Source organism: Oncorhynchus mykiss, chromosome 13 (assembly GCF_013265735.2).
Source record: "Oncorhynchus mykiss isolate Arlee chromosome 13, USDA_OmykA_1.1, whole genome shotgun sequence".
Classification (NCBI taxonomy): domain Eukaryota; kingdom Metazoa; phylum Chordata; class Actinopteri; order Salmoniformes; family Salmonidae; genus Oncorhynchus; species Oncorhynchus mykiss.
In genome coordinates this window covers 5,082,580-5,106,577 of record NC_048577.1, presented here as the reverse complement: position 1 = coordinate 5,106,577, position 23,998 = coordinate 5,082,580, and the positions used below count along the sequence as shown (strand labels likewise).

General features: G+C 40.4%; 1 protein-coding gene and 1 long non-coding RNA gene across 3 annotated transcripts; one reads left to right on the top strand and one right to left on the bottom strand.

Moving 5' to 3' along the window:
• Positions 1-421: 421 nt before the first annotated feature.
• LOC110485435 (receptor-interacting serine/threonine-protein kinase 3) lies at positions 422-11,426 on the bottom strand. 2 transcript variants are annotated; one of them, XM_036939927.1, is made up of 9 exons: positions 11,264-11,426; positions 9,239-9,402; positions 4,114-4,444; positions 3,721-3,869; positions 2,636-2,697; positions 2,289-2,444; positions 1,996-2,078; positions 1,695-1,842; positions 422-1,556 (listed from the first exon to the last, which is right to left on the bottom strand). In XM_036939927.1, the coding sequence occupies exons 1-9, from the start codon at positions 11,267-11,269 to the stop codon at positions 598-600; spliced, it is 2,058 nt and encodes a 685-aa protein (XP_036795822.1). In that variant the 5' UTR covers positions 11,270-11,426; the 3' UTR covers positions 422-597. The 2 variants fall into 2 exon arrangements, with proteins under 2 accessions (XP_036795822.1, XP_036795823.1); XM_036939928.1 differs by lacking the exon at positions 11,264-11,426 and adding an exon at positions 10,731-10,948.
• Positions 11,427-12,226: 800 nt separating this feature from the next.
• On the top strand, positions 12,227-13,963 carry LOC110485437. Its single transcript, XR_005035416.1, has 2 exons — positions 12,227-12,366; positions 13,132-13,963. It is a non-coding gene; the product is annotated as an uncharacterized LOC110485437 (long non-coding RNA).
• Positions 13,964-23,998: the final 10,035 nt, after the last annotated feature.

Genomic DNA, 23,998 nt, shown 5'->3' with positions numbered 1-23,998 from the left:
CACTAGGCTACCTGCTGGTTAATGGCCCAACGCTCTAACCACTAGGCTACCTGCTGGTTACTGGCCCAACGCTCTAACCACTAGGCTACCTGTTGGTTAATGGCCCAACGCTCTAACCACTAGGCTACCTGCTGGTTACTGGCCCAACGCTCTAACCACTAGGCTACCACACCCCCTTGTGTGTTATTGCTTAAATAACATTGGTGGACAGTGGACACTAATGACCAGAAGAAAAACAACTGAGTTTAGGTGGGAGATGGTGCTGGTGGCTGAAGCTCAAAGGAGGGTTAGGGGGAAGGTTTATCATTAGCTGAGCCATATACAGTCATAGAAACAGACAGCATATTTTTTTTTTAATCCAGAGTCAATGACCTTCCTACAGATAGTAAAGTCTACAATCAACGACCCAGTTAGTAAGTAATAATCAGCATGTTTTTGTATTTATTGAAGAACAGGGATTTAATGTGAAAGGAAAGTTGAAGATTGGTATGATTATGTCATGTAATGATGTTAAATGTCTGGTTAATGTTTGTATAAAGATGAAAGTACACACAGTTCCATTCAGTGGGTTAGGACATGGTGCTGGCCACAACAAGGTTAAAGGTTTAAAAGCCGTTCGAACCAATTTCTCCTGCTCCTCTTCCTCCTCTTCTTTTCCATCTTCCCCCTCTCATTTTCCATCTTCCCCCTCTCCTCTTCAATCTTCCTCCTCTCCTCTTCCATCTTCCTCCTCTCCTCCTGTCTCTCCTCTTCCATCTTCCTCGTCTCCTCTTCCGCCTTCCTCCTCTCCTCCTGTCTCTCCTCTTCTATCTTCCTCAACTCCTCCTCTCTCTTTATTTCCTCCTCTCTCCTCACCTCTTCTTCCCGCTTCCTGATCGCCTCCTCTTGTTTCTTCATTTCTTCCTCTTTTTTCTTCCTCTCCTCCTCCTCTTCGATCTTCCTCTGGACCTTCTGGTACACCTCGTTGGTGTAGTGTTGTCCTCCGTTCCTCTTCACCATCTCCTCTATCTTCTTCAGCAGCTCTGGGACTTGGTCAGGGTTGGCGCTACTGTCACTGTCATTGATGACAGAGTGATATCCACCTCCACATTTGCTGATGAGATCCTGGAGGTTAACACTTTCTCCTACAAACTGCTCAACAGATTTTTTTCTCAGCTGGTCTCCTCCAGTGAACAGCACCATGGTGTACTTTGAGGCTTCTTCTCCAAAGTTGTCCTGGATCCACTTCACAGTGTTCCTCTCCTCCTCTGTGAACCTCCCCAGTCTGATCACCAGCAGGAACACGTGGGGTCCTGGGACTGACATGTAGAAGCACCGTTCTAGTTCACCTTTCATTTCCTCTACAGTCACTGACGTGTCAAAGTGTCCCGGCGTGTCAATCACATCCATCTTCCTCCCATCCACCTCTCCACTCTGTTTCTCACACTGAGCAGTCACAGACTCAGGGGAGGAGTCTTCTTTAAACCCCTCCCCACCCAGGATGGTGTTTCCTGTTGCGCTCTTCCCTGCTCCAGTCTTCCCCACCAGAACTATCCTCAGATGAGCTAGACCAGTTTCTGTGAATTAAAAAAAAGAAGAATATAGAGGCACCATTATATGCTGAAGAATTAAAGAATTATCAAGTCAATTATTAAAATAATGTCATTTACAGTACATAGTAATGTTGATGATTATAACAACAAACATGTACTTACTCTGTCTCTCTCTCTCCTCCTCCTCCTCCTGTCTCCTCATCCTCTCATCCTCCTGTCTATCTCTCTCCTCTTCCTCCAGTCTCCTCATCCTCTCCTCCTCCTGTCTTCTCATCCTCTCCTCCTCCTGTCTTCTCATCCTCTCCTCCTCCTGAGAGAGAGAGAGAGAGAGAGAGAGAGAGAGAGAGAGAGAGAGAGAGAGAGAAGGTGGAGCTAAAATGAGGAGTTGTTCAGCTACGTTGCTATAAGTGAACGTTACACATATAGAACGAGAGGCTTTGAATCAGAGTGTCTTGTACAGTATCAGTTTGAGGAGCACTTGATGGACAACGTCGTTTATTGATTGCTTGTGCCTCTCATATGTTCTCTCTGTCACAGTGAGGCAATCTGAATAATAGGCAGAACGAGTTAACAACCAAATAGTCTCTTGTGACAGACTGCTGACATAAATGTCCAATCAGTATTTGGTCCTGGGTTCCAATACGAACAACCGAGCAACATATCAAGGTAAAAAAAAAGGTTCATTATCATGATTAATGACACCTGTTACTCATCAAGTGACAGTCCAAAGTATAAACAACCTTCCTGTAGTCTCACCCAGGAAATGGGGTCTATTAGAAGGCTGTTGGTCCCAGCAATTCACCATGAGGTCCACCATCTCCCCCAGCCCACCAGCCTGGTCCCTGTCCACTGCCTCCAGAGGAGGCCTGTCGCCCAATGGGACCCGGAACCTCACCATACTGGACTGGAGATCTACAGGAGAGTGAAGTAAGAGAACAAGAAAGTGTCAATAATAGTGAGTAGTGACGGGTGAGATGGAGGAGAGACGTAGAGGAAGACGTGTGTGTTAATGTGTGTGTTAATGTGTGTGTGTTAATGTGTGTGTGTTAATGTGTGTGTGTTAATGTGTGTGTGCTTAACAGTGACACTGAATTACCACTTACGAGGGTTATCTGCATAATAGGGCACTTTTCCAGTGAAGATGGACCACAGCAGTATGCCGTAACTGAGACAGAGGAAATAGAGAGAGTTATCGAATGTCCGCGGTGCATTCTGAGTGCTGTCTCTCTGTGTTGTACCTGTAGATGTCAGTGAATGCTGTCTCTCTGTGTTGTACCTGTAGATGTCAGTGAGTGCTGTCTCTCTGTGTTGTACCTGTAGATGTCAGTGAGTGCTGTCTCTCTGTGTTGTACCTGTAGATGTCAGTGACTGCTGTCTCTCTGTGTTGTACCTGTAGATGTCAGTGACTGCTGTCTCTCTGTGTTGTACCTGTAGATGTCAGTGAGTGCTGTCTCTCTGTGTTGTACCTGTAGATGTCAGTGAGTGCTGTCTCTCTGTGTTGTACCTGTAGATGTCAGTGAGTGCTGTCTCTCTGTGTTGTACCTGTAGATGTCAGTGAGTGCTGTCTCTCTGTGTTGTACCTGTAGATGTCAGTGAGTGCTGTCTCTCTGTGTTGTACCTGTAGATGTCAGTGACTGCTGTCTCTCTGTGTTGTACCTGTAGATGTCAGTGACTGCTGTCTCTCTGTGTTGTACCTGTAGATGTCAGTGAGTGCTGTCTCTCTGTGTTGAACCTGTAGATGTCAGTGAGTGCTGTCTCTCTGTGTTGTACCTGTAGATGTCAGTGAGTGCTGTCTCTCTGTGTTGTACCTGTAGATGTCAGTGAGTGCTGTCTCTCTGTGTTGTACCTGTAGATGTCAGTGAGTGCTGTCTCTCTGTGTTGTACCTGTAGATGTCAGTGAGTGCTGTCTCTCTGTGTTGAACCTGTAGATGTCAGTGAGTGCTGTCTCTCTGTGTTGTACCTGTAGATGTCAGTGAGTGCTGTCTCTCTGTGTTGTACCTGTAGATGTCAGTGAGTGCTGTCTCTCTGTGTTGTACCTGTAGATGTCAGTGAGTGCTGTCTCTCTGTGTTGTACCTGTAGATATCAGTGAGTGCTGTCTCTCTGTGTTGTACCTGTAGATGTCAGTGAGTGCTGTCTCTCTGTGTTGTACCTGTAGATGTCAGTGAGTGCTGTCTCTCTGTGTTGTACCTGTAGATATCAGTGGCTCGAGTTGGTTCATACGATGATTCAAAAGCCTCAGGGGGCATGTAGCTTAGAGTGCCTCCTTCCTTCCCGGGCTCTTCTCTGGACATCTCCAAAACACTATGGGAGACTTCAGCAAGGCCAAAATCTGTAAGCTAGAGAGAGAGAGACAGCGAGACAGAGAGAAAGAGAGTGGGCGTGTGAGAGAGAGAGAGACAGAGAGACAGAGAGAAAGAGAGTGAGCGTGTGAGAGAGAGAAAGAGAGAGAGATGGGCTTAACATAGACTAAACAGAAATAGTAATGTTCAGTAAACATGTATACTGCCTGTGGGTAGTGATGACTGCATATAGTTCAGACGTATCTCACCACTAGTAGAGACTCAGGATCTTGGGACTTGCCTTTGCATTAAGGTTGTCATCCAGCAGCACGTTATTGGGCTTCAGGTCGCGATGCAGAAGTGGCTGAGGAAGGTTGTGAAGGAAGTTAATTCCCAGAGCGATCTGGTGGGCCAGGCGGAAGGCCAGGGGCCAGGGTGGGGGGCCAGAGAGGCTGGCCGGGAGGGTGGCCAGGGAGCCTATGTTCAATAACTCCATCACAATACCCAGCTGGGTGGAGAGGCCTCTACCTGGAGAGGGAGGGCACCCCTGGTACACCCCCAGAATCCTCACCACATGGGGGCTCCCTCCCTTCTGCATATTCTTTACCTCCTTAAGCAGGGAAGTGCTAGAGCTGGAATGAGGTGTGTGTGTGTGTGTGGGGGGGGGGGGGGGGGGGGGGGGGATAAAGACAGGGATTATAGTCCATGAGCCAAGCCAACAAGTTATTTATCACATACTGCACACCCTTTAGAGTCACAGCTATCCATCAGACTCATTTTGGGGAAAGGTTCAGGTCAACATAACTAGGTTAAATATTAGAATTACCTGTATAAATTGCTTTAAAAAAGAAACATACATTTTAACTTTGTTTGACGAGTGGTACTGAAAGGTCATGAAATGACCTTTCTAATGATGTATAACATAACCCACTTTGAAAGGACCAGCTACAACTATTGTTTAAAAATCAGCCATATTGTGCCATTGACATTAGACTGTTGGAAGTTTAGCCATAGAATTCCACGAAGAAGGGAAGCTATGTTTTTGGATTGTACACTTTGTTGATAGAGGCACCACATGTCACACACACAGCTAGAACATGGTTTTAAAAAAGATTTGTAGATACAGGGCCATCACAGGATGGACACAGTAACCCGACAGAAATATGGCCGCCAAACAACTCAATGGGGTCTTATTGGATTCATTTTGCTTGACCATACCTGTATGAAATAGAACTGTAGTACGCCCAATAATGTCTTAAAATGTCCATAGTGACCCAGATACATTATGATGTCACATTATGAAGTCACATTATGACGTCACATTATGATGTCACATTATGATGTCAGATTATGATGTCACATTATGATGTCAGATTATGATGTCACATTATGATGTCACATTATTCACTGCCTTCTGAATATTTCACCGTCAAACGTTTTAAAATGGATATGTACACGTGAATAGTCGCGGATGTGAGCTCATTCAACTGACAGACAATGTGATCCTGTCAACGGTTTTCAGAAAAGGTTCAAGAAAAGAGCAGAAGCTCTGAATGATCCGCTCAGACTCCAGTTCTACTGCCCTACAGGTTGTGGAAAATGTGCTGCTTTAATATTGCACCTGTCGGGTTCCTCAAGAAGAAAGCCTGCACTTCTATGTAAAAACACAACAACAACTAAAACACTTTAGTAAAAGCTACGGTAATGTCCGCAAAATTAAAATAAAATTAATACTACAGTATACTACAAAGAGCAAAAACACCACGTTAATTACTATGGTAAATACTACAGTATACTACAAAGAGCAAAAACACCACGTTAATTACTATGGTAAATACTACATTTTCTTTCACTACAGTGTTTATACTCTTTAAAAAAAGGTGCTATCTAGAACCCTAAAATGGTGCTCTGCCAACTGACCTACACAGGACCAGTTTACCCAAGTATTTCACTGAGCTACACAGACCAGTTTACCCCAGTATTTCACTGAGTAACACAGGATCAGTTTACCCCAGTATTTCACTGAGCTACACGGGACCAGTTTACCCCAGTATTTCACTGAGCTACACAGACCAGTTTACCCCAGTATTTCACTGAGTTACACAGGATCAGTTTACCCAAGTATTTCACTGAGCTACACGGGACCAGTTTACCCCAGTATTTCACTGAGCTACACAGACCAGTTTACCCCAGTATTTCACTGAGTTACACAGGATCAGTTTACCCCAGTATTTCACTGAGTTACACAGGACCAGTTTACCCCAGTATTTCACTGAGTTACACAGGACCAGTTTACCCCAGTATTTCACCGAGCTACACAGACCAGTTTACCCCAGTATTTCACTGAGCTACACAGGACCAGTTTACCCCAGTATTTCACTGAGCTACACAGGATCAGTTTACCCAAGTATTTCACTGAGCTACACGGGACCAGTTTACCCCAGTATTTCACTGAGCTACACAGACCAGTTTACCCCAGTATTTCACTGAGTTACACAGGATCAGTTTACCCCAGTATTTCACTGAGTTACACAGGACCAGTTTACCCCAGTATTTCACTGAGTTACACAGGACCAGTTTACCCCAGTATTTCACCGAGCTACACAGACCAGTTTACCCCAGTATTTCACTGAGCTACACAGGACCAGTTTACCCCAGTATTTCACTGAGCTACACAGGATCAGTTTACCCAAGTATTTCACTGAGTTACACAGGATCAGTTTACCCCAGTATTTCACTGAGTTACACAGGACCAGTTTACCCCAGTATTTCACTGAGTTACACAGGACCAGTTTACCCCAGTATTTCACTGAGTAACACAGGATCAGTTTACCCCAGTATTTCACTGAGCTACACGGGACCAGTTTACCCCAGTATTTCACTGAGCTACACAGACCAGTTTACCCCAGTATTTCACTGAGTTACACAGGATCAGTTTACCCAAGTATTTCACTGAGCTACACGGGACCAGTTTACCCCAGTATTTCACTGAGCTACACAGACCAGTTTACCCCAGTATTTCACTGAGTTACACAGGATCAGTTTACCCCAGTATTTCACTGAGTTACACAGGACCAGTTTACCCCAGTATTTCACTGAGTTACACAGGACCAGTTTACCCCAGTATTTCACCGAGCTACACAGACCAGTTTACCCCAGTATTTCACTGAGCTACACAGGACCAGTTTACCCCAGTATTTCACTGAGCTACACAGGATCAGTTTACCCAAGTATTTCACTGAGCTACACGGGACCAGTTTACCCCAGTATTTCACTGAGCTACACAGACCAGTTTACCCCAGTATTTCACTGAGTTACACAGGATCAGTTTACCCCAGTATTTCACTGAGTTACACAGGACCAGTTTACCCCAGTATTTCACTGAGTTACACAGGACCAGTTTACCCCAGTATTTCACCGAGCTACACAGACCAGTTTACCCCAGTATTTCACTGAGCTACACAGGACCAGTTTACCCCAGTATTTCACTGAGCTACACAGGATCAGTTTACCCAAGTATTTCACTGAGTTACACAGGATCAGTTTACCCCAGTATTTCACTGAGTTACACAGGACCAGTTTACCCCAGTATTTCACTGAGTTACACAGGACCAGTTTACCCCAGTATTTCACTGAGCTACACAGACCAGTTTACCCCAGTATTTCACTGAGCTACACAGACCAGTTTACCCCAGTATTTCACTGAGCTACACAGGACCAGTTTACCCCAGTATTTCACTGAGCTATGATGAGGGTTTTCTTGTTAAAGCAATTTATACAGGTAATTCTGATGTGTACCCTAGAGGTCAAAGGTAACATTTATTTTGACCTGAACATTCCGAAAATGTGTCTGACGGATAGCTGTGAATGTTAGCTTTCCAACGAAGAGGGAATACGTGATCAGTAACTTCTGATGGATAGCTGTGAATGTTAGCTTTCCAACGAAGAGGGAATATGTGATCAGTAACTTCTGATGGATAGCTGTGAATGTTAGCTTTCCAACGAAGAGGGTATACGTGATCAGTAACTTCTGATGGATAGCTGTGAATGTTAGCTTTCCAACGAAGAGGGAATATGTGATCAGTAACTTCTGATGGATAGCTGTGAATGTTAGCTTTCCAACGAAGAGGGTATACGTGATCAGTAACTTCTTGTATGCTGGCATGGTTTGTCATAGGGTAAAATCCCGATGGGAAAAATAGATGGGATGGATGAATAAAAGAGTGATAACACAGAGAAAAGCTCCCATTGCTAAACTGCTGTCACACATTTTCAAACTTGAGGGAATTAGACCTTCAACAAAAATCTAAGAGACATCGTCACCCCAAGTGAGCAGGTCCGAACCCCCTGGCTCATGAACTAGAGCAGGGGTGTCAAACTCATTCCATGGAGGGCCTAGTGTCTGCAGGTTTTAGTTTTTGTCCTTTCAATTAAGACCTAGACCACCAGGTGTGGGGAGTGCTATACTAATTAGTGACCTTAATTCATAAATCATGTACAAGGGAGGAGTGAAAACCTGCAGACACTCGGCCCTCTGTGGAATGAGTTTGACACATGGACTAGAACCTTAACGAAACCTTTACTTCCCCTAGTGGTACCTTGACATAAATACATTTGACCTAAGAGCAACAACAACAACAAAAATATTTAACAAAGACTGTAGGGGCAGCACTTTAAACCAGAAATAAATTACAGATTGCACCTTTAATCAAAATGGTTGACATCATTAAAACATAAACACTACTGTTCAACAGTTTGGGGTCACTTAGAAATGTCCTTGTTTTTAAAAGAAAAGCTTATTTTTTTGTCAGTTAAAATAACATCAAATTGATCAGAAATACTGTGCAGACATTGTTAATGTTGTAAATGCCTAATCGAACCCACAAATGCTGATGCTCCAGATACTCAGCTAGTCTAAAGAAGGCCAGTTTTATTTCTTCTTTAATCAGAACAACCGTTTTCAGCTGTGCTAACTTAATTGCAAAAGGGTTTTCTAATTATCAATTAGCCTTTTAAAATGATAAAGTGATAAATTTGGATTAGCTAACACAAAGTGCCATTGGAACACAAGAGTGATGGTTGCTGATAATGGGCCTCTGTACACCTATGAAGATATTCCATTAAAAATCATCAGTTTCCAGCTACAATAGTAATTTACAACATTAACAATGTCTACACTGTATTTCTGACTAATTTTATGTTATTTTAATGGACAAAAAAATGTGCTGTTCTTTCAAAAACAAGGACATCTCTAAGTGACCCCAAACATTTGAACGGTAGTACATATATATAAATATATATATAATGTAATGCAGTTCAATTAGTTTTTTTTCATATTGGCCAGGGCCCTTTATTTAGAGATTGTGACTGGAGCAAACAGAATAAACACATTGTCTTATGCACGGCTGTGGGATGGTCATATTTACCCATCATCATAATGCAGCAACTTGATGGCCACATCAAACCTCCACTTTATATGCCTGGCCTTGTGGATCTGTCCGAATCCCCCTCCACCAATCACTTCCCAGTCCTGCAGGCTGTCATTACCGATCAAGTCCAGTGGCGGGCTGCTGGGCAGCGGCAACGCCATCTTTCATTAAAAAAATTATTACAAAACACTGATGTTAAATACCTCAACTCAGACTTATCAAAATAGCATGAAGACATTTACAGTCAAGATATGAAGTTGACACAAAAAGTACATAACAGACTATCGCAACTCAGTTATTTGGCCAAATTAGTTTATATATATATATATATATATATATATATTGCACTAAACAATTAAACTCTGTGTTGGGATTCGCATGTCAATAACCTGTGAACTGAACCTTTCTCTTTACGTCAGTATCATGTCCTAAAGGTCGTGTTCCCCTGCTCAGCGGCTGCATTCATCAACCAATGGGTGAGTGGCATATCATCAGCTGTGCCGTTGGGCACCAGACTGCTGTTTGATTTGATTTGATATTAAATGACTTAGTTTTAAATGAACTAACGTCATGTTCCATTGGTCAGACATTACTGACACCTGACATCATATGATGTGGTTGGCTGATGGTCCAGCCGTTGTAAGATCTGGCAGGTGTCAGTAATGTCTGACCAATGGAACATGACCTTAATTCATTTAAAACGCAGTCATTTAACATCAAATCAAATCAAAATGTATTTGTCACATACACATGGTTAGCAGATGTTAATGAGAGTGTAGCGAAATGCTTGTGCTTCTAGTTCCGACCGTGCAGTAATATCCAACAAGTAATCTAACCTAACAATTTCACAACAAGTACCTTATACACACAAGTGTAAAGGAATGAATAAGAATATGTACATAAAATAAAGGATTGAGTGATGGCCGAACGGCATCGGCAATATGCAGTAGATGGTATAGAGTACAGTATATACATATGTAGGGAGTAATGTAGGGTATGCAAACATTATATAAAGTGGCATTGTTTAAAGTGGCTAGTGATACATTTATTACATCAGGATGGCAAAATGCAGTAGATGGTATAGAGTACAGTAATTACACATGTAGGGAGTAATGTAGGGAATGTAAACATTAGTGGAATTGTTTAAAGTGGCTAGTGATACATTTATTACATCCATTTTTCCATTATTAAAGTGGCTAGAGTTGACCAATATATATATATATATATATATATATATATATATATATATCATATTGGGTGGGGTTCTGAATTAATGTAAATTTAGAAAATGCAAAAATAAAGTTGTTTTAGACCGGCAAACTGTGGAAAGAGAGACATTATACAGCTAGTGGGAGTTGTAGTTCATGTTTGTAGTTCTAAATAAACGGATGTAACTTTTCGGATTCGCGCTTCTTCTTGGCAGTCAAATACAGAGTTTCGAAACCCAGAGGTGCAAGACGAGACTTCCAGGAAAGATTGCGATACACACCAAACAGACCAGCCCGGGGTTTCAGAAGTCAATTAGAGAAGTGAAAGATTCTTCCGAAGTTGTTAACTTTCTCGAAATCTAAAGGCACAAGCTAGATTGGAGCCAATGTCTTAAATAGTTGAACATGGTATTACTCCAACCTCTGAAAGTAAAAACTGATACGTTTTCATTTTCGAAAAAACTGTATATTGTAGTCCTGCCTTTGATTTGACGGTCCGCACATGCGCAGTTCGCGTTAGAATAGATGACGTCATCAGTTTGAATAGCTTCATACTGTACGGTCTTTGTCAAATACTTTGAAAACCGTCAAATAAAAGTAAATTCACCCGGAAACACTTACCCGTTTTAATATTTATCTTAGTATGATCGCGTTGTCATGTCTTTGACAATGCAAACTTTTAGACACATTTTTTGCGTACAAAATAAAAATACGGAAGTTACATTTCAGGATCTGACAGTTTCTTCGACGTAAATAATGTAAATGTTATTCAATAGAAAATGTTATTAGCGATCATTATGAAACAACCACGTACCTGCATTTGGTGTGATTTGTTTAAACTGTTGGTCAATCGTGTGCAAATCGATGTAGGCTTATTGGTTCAGTTTAGCGAAGTATGAATTACTGATTGTTTATTGAAAAAGAGTCTGGCTGCTCTGTGTCTGGAAGTAGTGGGGATTTCCACTCTTATGCCAATTGCTACCACGTCATTTCTGGTGAAATATAATTCTTGCAGGATTTACTGATTCTGTTACACATAAAGGCAACAACAATAACAACATTTGTAGTAACCTGTATTAGCCTTTTGGTGTTTGGTGGACAGTCCCTGGGTTCGTGCCCCAGTTGGGGCTAACTATTTTTGTGTACATAAATTATTCTTTGATCGTGTATATTTGGTTGATCTAGACATGCACAGTGCTTAATTTGAGCCGGATCCGGTACATCTACACGAGAAAGAAAATCACTGTTTGTAATGTAAACATTATAATAAAAGCAACCAGAGTTCATTTCAGTTATGCCCTCAATACCTAATTCTGCTGCCCCCTAAAAAAAAACGTAATTGTAAAACGTAGATTTTCAGTCCGCGCCTGATATTCTTAGAATTCATTGTGTTGGGCGGGTCCGGTTTTATGGTTTGCGCAATATTATAGACTATGTTTTTGAGACCAACGTGTGGTCGTTGCTGCGGTGCGAGAGAGAAGCGCGCCTGTATTTCAGAACTAGAATGAGATTCACTCGATCTATTATCTTGCTCCCTCTCTCTGCTCTAATTGACACGCAACTCTCATCTCTTAAACGGTTGCACTTCATCATTTATACACTTATAGAATCATACCGCGGGAAGGTGCTGAAAGAGCAGCACCCCTGATTAATTTAAATGCATTTGCCGAAGTTATAAAATTATTATTTTGTTCTATGTTTATTCTTCTCTGTGATCTATGTTTATTCTGTTCTATTTTCTATGTTTATTCTTCTCTGTGATCTATGTTTATTCTGTTCTATTTTCATTGTTTAACTGGTAAACAACATCACTTCATTGTCTAATTTCTATGCTTTATTGTAGACACCGTCTTCATTGAGTTGAATTGAGTTCAGGATAAACAACAGAGGAAAAGTACAACAAAATGATGACTTCAGGTGAGTGCTTTACCGTGATTAAAACCCAAACTTCCCTCTCCCATAGGAGAGGACAGTTCAGTAGTGATACTCTACTGTTGTAGTGTAACAGCTTCCCTGTCATAGAGGACAGTTTAGTAGTGATACTCTATTGTAGTGTAACAGCTTCCCTATCATAGAGGACAGTTCAGTAGTGATACTCTACTATTGTAGTGTAACAGCTTCCCTATCATAGAGGACAGTTCAGTAGTGATACTCTACTATTGTAGTGTAACAGCTTCCCTATCATAGAGGACAGTTCAGTAGTGATACTCTACTATTGTAGTGTAACAGCTTCCCTATCATATAGAAGAGGACAGTTCAGTAGTGATGCTCTACTATTGTAGTGTAACAGCTTCCCTATCATATAGAAGAGGACAGTTCAGTAGTGATGCTCTACTATTGTAGTGTAACAGCTACCCTATCATAGAGGACAGTTCAGTAGTGATGCTCTACTATTGTAGTGTAACAGCTTCCCTATCATAGAGGACAGTTCAGTAGTGATGCTCTACTATTGTAGTGTAACAGCTTCCCTATCATAGAGGACAGTTCAGTAGTGATACTCTACTATTGTAGTGTAACAGAATGGGGAACATAAAGCTGACAAAGATGCCTGAAGCCAAAGTAAAAGATAACCACTTGTTTTGTTTTTATTCTTTCAAGTATCATTAAATGACAGATCTGCTGAATACTGTAAAATGCAGCAGATTCTTAATGATTAATACTCGGTGTGTCTGTGTGTCACAGCTCCTGATAAACCAGATTGTGGGCCGATGGTGGTTACTTTTGGATTCTTGACGTTGGTCATTGGAATCGCTGTTGGAGTGAAACTGAAGGAGGCCACAGACCAGTTCATTCAACAACATAAATGGAAGATCATTGTCTTTGTCACTGTTTTTATTGTTGTTTGTATCATGGTGCTTCTGATCTTGAATAAACAGGAAGTATAGAGGGATATTAAGGAATGACCCAAACAATTAGCAAACACTTCTCAGTCAGTCACACACAACTCCCTCTGGAAAATAACATCTGCTAAATGACTGAACTGTAAGCAACATTTGGAAAAAAGTGACTCATAGTAGGCTAGATGTATTTGTCTAAGATTGTATTTGTCATCCTATTTTAATGTGACCAAGATCCCTTTCCATCTCTGGCCATCTCTGTGTGTGCTCGTACTTTGTCAATGTTTGTGATTTATAGTTGTAAGTGTCTTTATAGATCAGTGGAACATCGACTTAATATTATGTTTTTGTAACCAATTGCCTGTGTCTCTTCAACTCATGTGTTTTTTTAACCAATTGCCTGTGTCTCTTCAACTCATGTGTTTTTGTAACCAATTGCCTGTGTCTCTTCAACTCATGTGTTTTTGTAACCAATTGCCTGTGTCTCTTCAACTCATGTGTTTTTGTAACCAATTGCCTGTGTCTCTTCAACTCATGTGTTTTTGTAACCAATTGCCTGTGTCTCTTCAACTCATGTGTTTTTGTAACCAATTGCCTGTGTCTCTTCAACTCATGTGTTTTTGCTCATCAACCTGTCAGTATGTTCTGGGCTGATTAAACCAAATAGTAAAATCACATTTTAACTGACGTCTTATTCTACAAGCTGACCTTAGAACTATGACCCAGTGACTAAAAACATTTCAACTAGACAAACACAGGGGACAACATTGAGGCCAACACCCCCAGCACGTAAGAGGGTTCACCGCATACATCGGGGGAAGAAGAACCCCCCCCCCCAATGAGACCCAGGACGGGCCACAGTTCAACAGGAGCTAAATGTCTTCAACTTATCAAGCAAGACCCTGACATCAGCTCACCTCAGTGTTCTCTATAAGGGGTTATGACCCTGACAGCAGCTCACCTCAGTGTTCTCAATAAGGGGTTATGACCCTGACAGCAGCTCACCTCAGTGTTCTCAATAAGGGGTTATGACCCTGACAGCAGCTCACCTCAGTGTTCTCAATAAGGGGTAATCATTGTACCCACTGCACACATGAATGAATTTGACGTCCAGATAGATCTATTCAAGTTTTTCCTTAGTCTGAGATTGCGTGAGTTCTTTGATAAGAGTGACACTACATGACCCCACGTGAAATGTCATCCTCAGTGAGATGTATACACAGGTCTACCCCGCTATTCAATAGACGTACTTGTCCTACCTTGAGTCAAGGAGAAGATGGAGCCTTTAACCCAGCTGAGGTACCTGACAACTCTGAGAGAACAACATTTAGAGCAAAACGTTTGTTTGTACCTCCCCCCAAATGCAATGCGTCCATAGAAACCTTCTGTAGGATTGTTGAATATTATGTAGGTGACCTACTGAAAGACAAACAGAAACACAAATCCTATGATAACCTGAGTAGAGACAAGAGAACGGCTCTTCAGTCAGATCCTTTGATTATCATAAAATAAATGTGACAAAGGAGGAATTTGTAAACAAAACAAATGTGACTATGTGAATAAATGTCGTCGACAACTATCTAAAGCACCAAATAAGAGCACCAGTACAAGATGCAATACCAACAACAATACCAACAACAATACCAACAACAATACCAATACCGACAACAATACCAACAACAATACCAACAACAATACCAACAACAATACCGACAACAATACCAACAACAATACCGACAACAATACCAATACCGACAACAATACCGACAACAATACCGACAACAATACCAATACCGACAACAATACCAACAACAATACCAATACCGACAACAATACCAACAACAATACCAATACCGACAACAATACCAACAACAATACCAACAACAATACCGACAACAATACCGACAACAATACCGACAACAATACCGACAACAATACCAATACCGACAACAATACCAACAACAATACCAATACCGACAACAATACCAACAACAATACCGACAACAATACCAATACCGACAACAATACCAATACCGACAACAATACCAATACCGACAACAATACCGCCAACAATACCGCCAACAATACCGACAACAATACCGACAACAATACCGACAACAATACCGACAACAATACCAATACCGACAACAATACCGACAACAATACCGACAACAATACCGACAACAATACCGACAACAATACCAATACCGACAACAATACCGACAACAATACCAACAACAATACCAACACCAATACCGACAACAATACCAACACCAACAACAATACCAATACCAACAACAATACCGACAACAATACCAACAACAATACCGACAACAACACCGACAACAACACCGACAACAACACCGACAACAATACCAACACCGACAACAATACCAACACCGACAACAATACCAACACCGACAACAATACCAACACCGACAACAATACCAACACCGACAACAATACCAACACCGACAACAATACCAACACCGACAACAATACCAACACCGACAACAATATCGACAACAATACCGACAACAATACCAACAACAATACCAACACCAATATAGACAACAATACCGACAACAATACCAACAACAATACCAACACCAATATAGACAACAATACCGACAACAATACCGACAACAATACCAACACCAATACCAACACCAATACCAACAACAATACCAACAACAATACCAACACCAATACCGACAACAATACCGACACCGACAACAATACCAACACCGACAACAATACCAACAACAATACCAATACCGACAACAATACCAACACCGACAACAATACCAACACCGACAACAATACCAACACCGACAACAATACCAATACCGACAACAATACCAACAACAATACCAACAACAATACCAATACCAACAACAATACCGACAACAATACCGACAACAATACCAATACCGACAACAATACCGACAACAATACCAACAACAATACCAACACCAATATAGACAACAATACCGACAACAATACCGACAACAATACCAACACCAATACCAACAACAATACCAACAACAATACCAATACCAACACCAATACCAACACAAATACCGACAACAATACCGACACCGACAACAATACCAACACCGACAACAATACCAACACCGACAACAATACCAACACCGACAACAATACCAACACCGACAACAATACCAACACCGACAACAATACCAATACCGACAACAATACCAATACCGACAACAATACCAACAACAATACCAACAACAATACCAATACCAACAACAATACCGACAACAATACCGACAACAATACCAACACCGACAACAATACCAATACTGACAACAATACCGACAACAATACCAACAACAATACCGACAACAATACCGACAACAATACCGACAACAATACCGACAACAATACCGACAACAATACCAACACCGACAACAATACCAATACCGACAACAATACCAACACCGACAACAATACCAACACCGACAACAATACCAACACCGACAACAATACCAACACCGACAACAATACCAACAACAATATCGACAAAAATACCGACAACAATACCAACAACAATACCAACACCAATATAGACAACAATACCGACAACAATACCAACACCAATACCAACACCAATACCAACAACAATACCAACACCAATACCGACAACAATACCGACACCGACAACAATACCAACACCGACAACAATACCAACACCGACAACAATACCAACACCGACAACAATACCAATACCGACAACAATACCAACACCGACAACAATACCAACACCGACAACAATACCAATACCGACAACAATACCAATACCGACAACAATACCAATACCGACAACAATACCAACAACAATACCAACAACAATACCAATACCAACAACAATACCGACAACAATACCGACACCGACAACAATACCGACACCGACAACAATACCAACACCGACAACAATACCAACACCGACAACAATACCAATACCGACAACAATACCAACACCGACAACAATACCAACACCGACAACAATACCAACACCGACAACAATACCAATACCGACAACAATACCAATACCGACAACAATACCAACAACAATACCAACAACAATACCAATACCAACAACAATACCGACAACAATACCAACACCGACAACAATACCAATACCGACAACAATACCAATACCGACAACAATACCAACACCGACAACAATACCAACACCGACAACAATATCGACAACAATACCGACAACAATACCAACACCAATATAGACAACAATACCGACAACAATACCGACAACAATACCAACAACAATACCAACACCAATACCGACAACAATACCGACACCGACAACAATACCAACACCGACAACAATACCAACACCGACAACAATACCAACACCGACAACAATACCAACACCGACAACAATACCAATACCGACAACAATACCAATACCGACAACAATACCAACAACAATACCAACAACAATACCAATACCAACAACAATACCGACAACAATACCGACAACAATACCAACACCGACAACAATACCAATACCGACAACAATACCGACAACAATACCAACAACAATACCAATACCAACAACAATACCGACAACAATACCGACAACAATACCGACAACAATAACAACACCGACAACAATACCAATACCGACAACAATACCAATACCGACAACAATACCAACACCGACAACAATACCAACACCGACAACAATACCAACACCGACAACAATATCGACAACAATACCGACAACAATACCAACAACAATACCAACACCAATATAGACAACAATACCGACAACAATACCGACAACAATACCAACACCAATACCAACAACAATACCAACACCAATACCAACACCAATACCGACAACAATACCGACACCGACAACAATACCGACACCGACAACAATACCAATACCGACAACAATACCAACACCGACAACAATACCAACACCGACAACAATACCAACACCGACAACAATACCAACAACAATACCAACAACAATACCAATACCAACAACAATACCGACAACAATACCAATACCGACAACAATACCAATACCGACAACAATACCGACACCGACAACAATACCGACAACAATACCGACAACAATACCAACACCAATACCAACACCAACACCAACACCAATACCGACAACAATACCGACAACAATACCGACAACAATACCAACAACAATACCGACAACAATACCGACAACAATACCGACAACAATACCGACAACAATACCGACAACAATGCCGACACCGACAACAATACCAACACCGACAACAATACCAACAACAATACCAACACCGACAACAATACCAACACCGACAACAATACCAACACCGACAACAATACCAACAACAATACCAACAACAGTACCAATACCGACAACAATACCGACAACAATACCGACAACAATACCAATACCGACAACAATACCAATACCGACAATACCAATACCGACAACAATACCAATACCGACAACAATACCAATACCGACAACAATACCAACAACAATACCAATACCAACACCGACAACAATACCGACAACAATACCAACAACAATACCGACAACAATACCAATACCGACAACAATACCAATACCGACAACAATACCAACACCGACAACAATACCAACAACAATACCAATACCAACAACAATACCAATACCGACAACAATACCAACAACAATACCAATACCGACAACAATACCAATACCGACAACAATACCAACAACAATACCAATACCGACAACAATACCGACAACAATACCAATACCGACAACAAAACCGACAACAATACCAATACCAACAACAATACCAACAACAATACCAATACCGACAACAATACCAACAACAATACCAATACCGACAACAATACCAACAACAATACCAACAACAAAACCAACAATACAAACAATACCAACAACAATACCAATACCGACAACAATACCAACACCGACAACAGTACCAACACCGACAACAATACCAACACCGACAACAATACCGACAACAATACCAATACCGACAACAATACCAACAACAATACCAATCCCGACAACAATACCGACAACAATACCGACAACAATACCGACAACAATACCGACAACAATACCAATACCGACAACAATACCGACAACAATACCAATACCGACAACAATACCAACAACAATACCAATACCAACAACAATACCAACACCGACAACAATACCAACACCGACAACAATACCGACACCGACAACAATACCGACAACAATACCGACAACAATACCGACAACAATACCAACACCAACAACAATACCGACAACAATACCGACAACAATACCAATACCAACAACAATACCAATACCAACAACAATACCGACAACAATACCGACAACAATACCGACAACAACACCGACAACAATACCAACAACAATACCAATACCAACAACAATACCGACAACAATACCAACAACAATACCGAAAACAATACCAACACCGACAACAATACCAATACCGACAACAATACCAACACCGACAACAATACCAATACCGACAACACCAACAACAATACCAATACCAACAACAATACCAATACCGACAACAATACCAATACCGACAACAATACCAATACCGACAACAATACCAATACCGACAACAATACCAATACCGACAACAATACCAATACCGACAACAATACCAACAACAATACCAATACCAACAACAATACCGAAAACAATACCAACAACAATACCAATACCGACAACACCAACAACAATACCAATACCGACAACAATACCAATACCGACAACAATCCCAATACCGACAACAATACCAATACCGACAACAATACCAACAACAATACCGATAACAATAGCAATACCGACAACAATTCCAACAACAATACCAATACCGACAACAATACCGACAACAATACCAACAACAATACCAATACCAACAACAATACCAACAACAATACCGATAACAATACCAATACCGACAACAATTCCAACAACAATACCAATACCGACAACAATACCAACAACAAAACCAACAACAATACAAACAACAATACCAACAACAATACCAACAACAATACCAATACCGACAACAATACCAATACCGACAACAATACCAACACCGACAACAATACCAATACCGACAACAATACCGACAATACCAATACCGACAACAATACCAACAACAATACCAATCCCGACAACAATACCGACAACAATACCGACAACAATACCAATACCGACAACAATACCGACAACAATACCAACACCGACAACAATACCAACACCGACAACAATACCAACACCGACAACAATACCAACACCGACAACAATACCAACACCGACAACAATACCGACAACAATACCGACAACAATACCGACACCGACAACAATACCGACAACAATACCGACAACAATACCAATACCAACAACAATACCGACAACAATACCAACAACAATACCGACAACAATACCGACAACAATACCGACAACAATACCAATACCAACAACAATACCGACAACAATACCAATACCAACAACAATACCAATACCAACAACAATACCGACAACAATACCGACAACAATACCGACAACAATACCAACAACAATACCAACACCGACAACAATACCAATACCAACAACAATACCGACAACAATACCAATACCGACAACAATACCGACAACAATACCAATAACGACAACAATACCGACAACAATACCGACAACAACACCGACAACAATACCAACACCGACAACAATACCGACAACAATACCAATACCAATACCGACAACAATACCGACAACAATACCAACCACAATACCAACAACAATACCGACAACAATACCAATACCGACAACAATACCAATACCGACAACAATACCGACAACAATACCAATAACAATACCGACAACAATACCAATAACAGCATAACCAGCCCTACAAATATATCATATGTGTTAGGGTAGTAGTTGTCATAGGGACAACACCAGGACTCTAGTGGGTTACTGACTTCCCTGAGGAAGATGCCTGTAACGATTTTCTTGTGTCAAAGGAGAGGCGGACCAAAACGCAGCGTGGTTATTATTCATGGTTCTTTAATAAAGAAACTATACATGAATAGACGAACAAAACCAATAAATGTGAAAAACCCAAACCAGCCCGATCTGGTGCAAACACAGCGACAGGAACAATCACCCACAAACCCCAACACCAAACAGGCTACCTAAATATGGTTCCCAATCAGAGACAATGACTAACACCTGCCTCTGATTGAGAACCATATCAGGCCAAACACAGAAACAGACAAACTAGACACACAACATAGAATGCCCACTCAGATCACATCCTGACAAAACAAAACATAGAAACATACAAAGCAAACTATGGTCAGTGTGTGACAATGCCATCCTTTTTTGTGTCAGGTTTCCCCTGCTAGTACTATTGCATTGAATATGAACTCAAAATCAGTTAAACAGTCATATTGAAATGTTTAAAGATTGCCCACCCACCTGTGTCAGGTGATCTGATAAGTCACTTCCAAGAAGCTATCAAAGGTTGTCTCAGAACATGTTAGGGTGTCAATGAAATGCAGGTTGACATTTATTTTCATTCATCTTAACCTGGAGGCAGAACTGAGAGATTTCCGCTAGATGAGTCAGCTGCAAAGTCTGAATGTAGCCATTCAAACAACACAATATTAGAAGGTAGCCATCAAAACAACACAATATTAGAATGTACCCATCAAAACAACAGTATTAGAATGTACCCATCAAAACAACAGTATTAGAATATAGCCATCAAAACAACACAATATTAGAATGTAGCCATCAAAACAACAGTATTAGAATGTACCCATCAAAACAACAGTATTAGAATATAGCCATCAAAACAACACAATATTAGAAGGTACCCATCAAAACAACACAATATTAGAATGTAGCCATCAAAACAACAGTATTAGAAGGTACCCATCAAAACAACACAATATTAGAAGGTAGCCATCAAAACAACACAATATTAGAAGGTAGCCATCAAAACAACAGTATTAGAATGTACCCATCAACACAACAGTATTAGAATGTACCCATCAACACAGTATTAGAATGTACCCATCAACACAGTATTAGAATGTAGCCATCAAAACAACACAATATTAGAATGTACCCATCAAAACAACAGTATTAGAATGTACCCATCAACACAGTATTAGAAGGTAGCCATCAGCACAATATTAGAATGTAGCCATCAACACAATATTAGAATGTAGCCATCAAAACAACACAATATTAGAAGATAGCCATCAAAACAACACAGTAATAGAATGTAGCCATCAAAACAACACAATATTAGAATGCAGCCATCAAAACAACAGTATTAGAATGTACCCATCAACACAACAGTATTCGAATGTACCCATCAAAACAACAGTATTAGAATGTACCCATCAACACAGTATTAGAATGTAGCCATCAAAACAACACAATATTAGAATGTACCCATCAAAACAACAGTATTAGAATGTACCCATCAACACAGTATTAGAAGGTAGCCATCAACACAATATTAGAATGTAGCCATCAAAACAACACAATATTAGAATGTAGCCATCAAAACAACACAATATTAGAAGATAGCCATCAAAACAACACAATATTAGAATGTAGCCATCAACACAATATTAGAATGTAGCCATCAAAATAACACAGTAATAGAATGTAGCCATCAACACAACAGTATTAGAATGTAGCCATCAACACAATATTAGAATGTAGCCATCAAAATAACACAGTAATAGAATGTATCCATCAACACAATATTAGAATGTAGCCATCAAAATAACACAGTAATAGAATGTAGCCATCAACACAATATTAGAATGTAGCCATCAAAACAATATTAGAATGTAGCCATCAAAACAACACAATAGTAGAATGTAGTCATCAACACAATATTAGAATGTAGCCATCAAAATAACACAATATTAGAAGGTAGCCATCAACACAATATTAGAATGTAGCCATCATAATAACACAGTAATAGAATGTAGCCATCAACACAATATTAGAATGTAGCCATCAAAACAACACAATATTAGAATGTAGCCATCAACACAATATTAGAATGTAGCCATCAAAATAACACAGTAATAGAATGTAGCCATAAAAACAACACAGTAATAGAATGTAGCCATCAACACAATATTAGAATGTAGTCATCAACACAATATTAGAATGTAGCCATCAACACAATATTAGAATGTAGCCATCAACACAACACAATATTAGAATGTAGCCATCAAAACAACACAATATTAGAATGTAGCCATCAAAACAACACAATATTAGAATGTAGCCATCAACACAATATTAGAATGTAGTCATCAACACAATATTAGAATGTAGCCATCAACACAATATTAGAATGTAGCCATCAACACAATATTAGAATGTAGCCATCAAAACAACACAATATTAGAATGTAGCCATTAACACAATATTAGAATGTAGCCATCAACACAATATTAGAATATATCCATCAAAACAATATTAGAATATAGCCATCAAAACAACACAATATTAGAATGTAGCCAACAAAACAACACAATATTAGAATGTACCCATCAAAACAACACAATATTAGAATGTAGCCATCAAAACAATATTAGAATGTAGCCATCAA

Coding starts and splice junctions, on each gene's coding strand:
- LOC110485435 (XM_036939927.1), bottom strand. Junction 2,445..2,635: donor CTATTATGCAGATAACCCTC/GTAAGTGGTAAT, acceptor ACTCTCCTGTAG/ATCTCCAGTCCAGTATGGTG. Junction 1,843..1,995: donor ATCAAGTGCTCCTCAAACTG/ATACTGTACAAG, acceptor TCTCTCTCTCAG/GAGGAGGAGAGGATGAGAAG.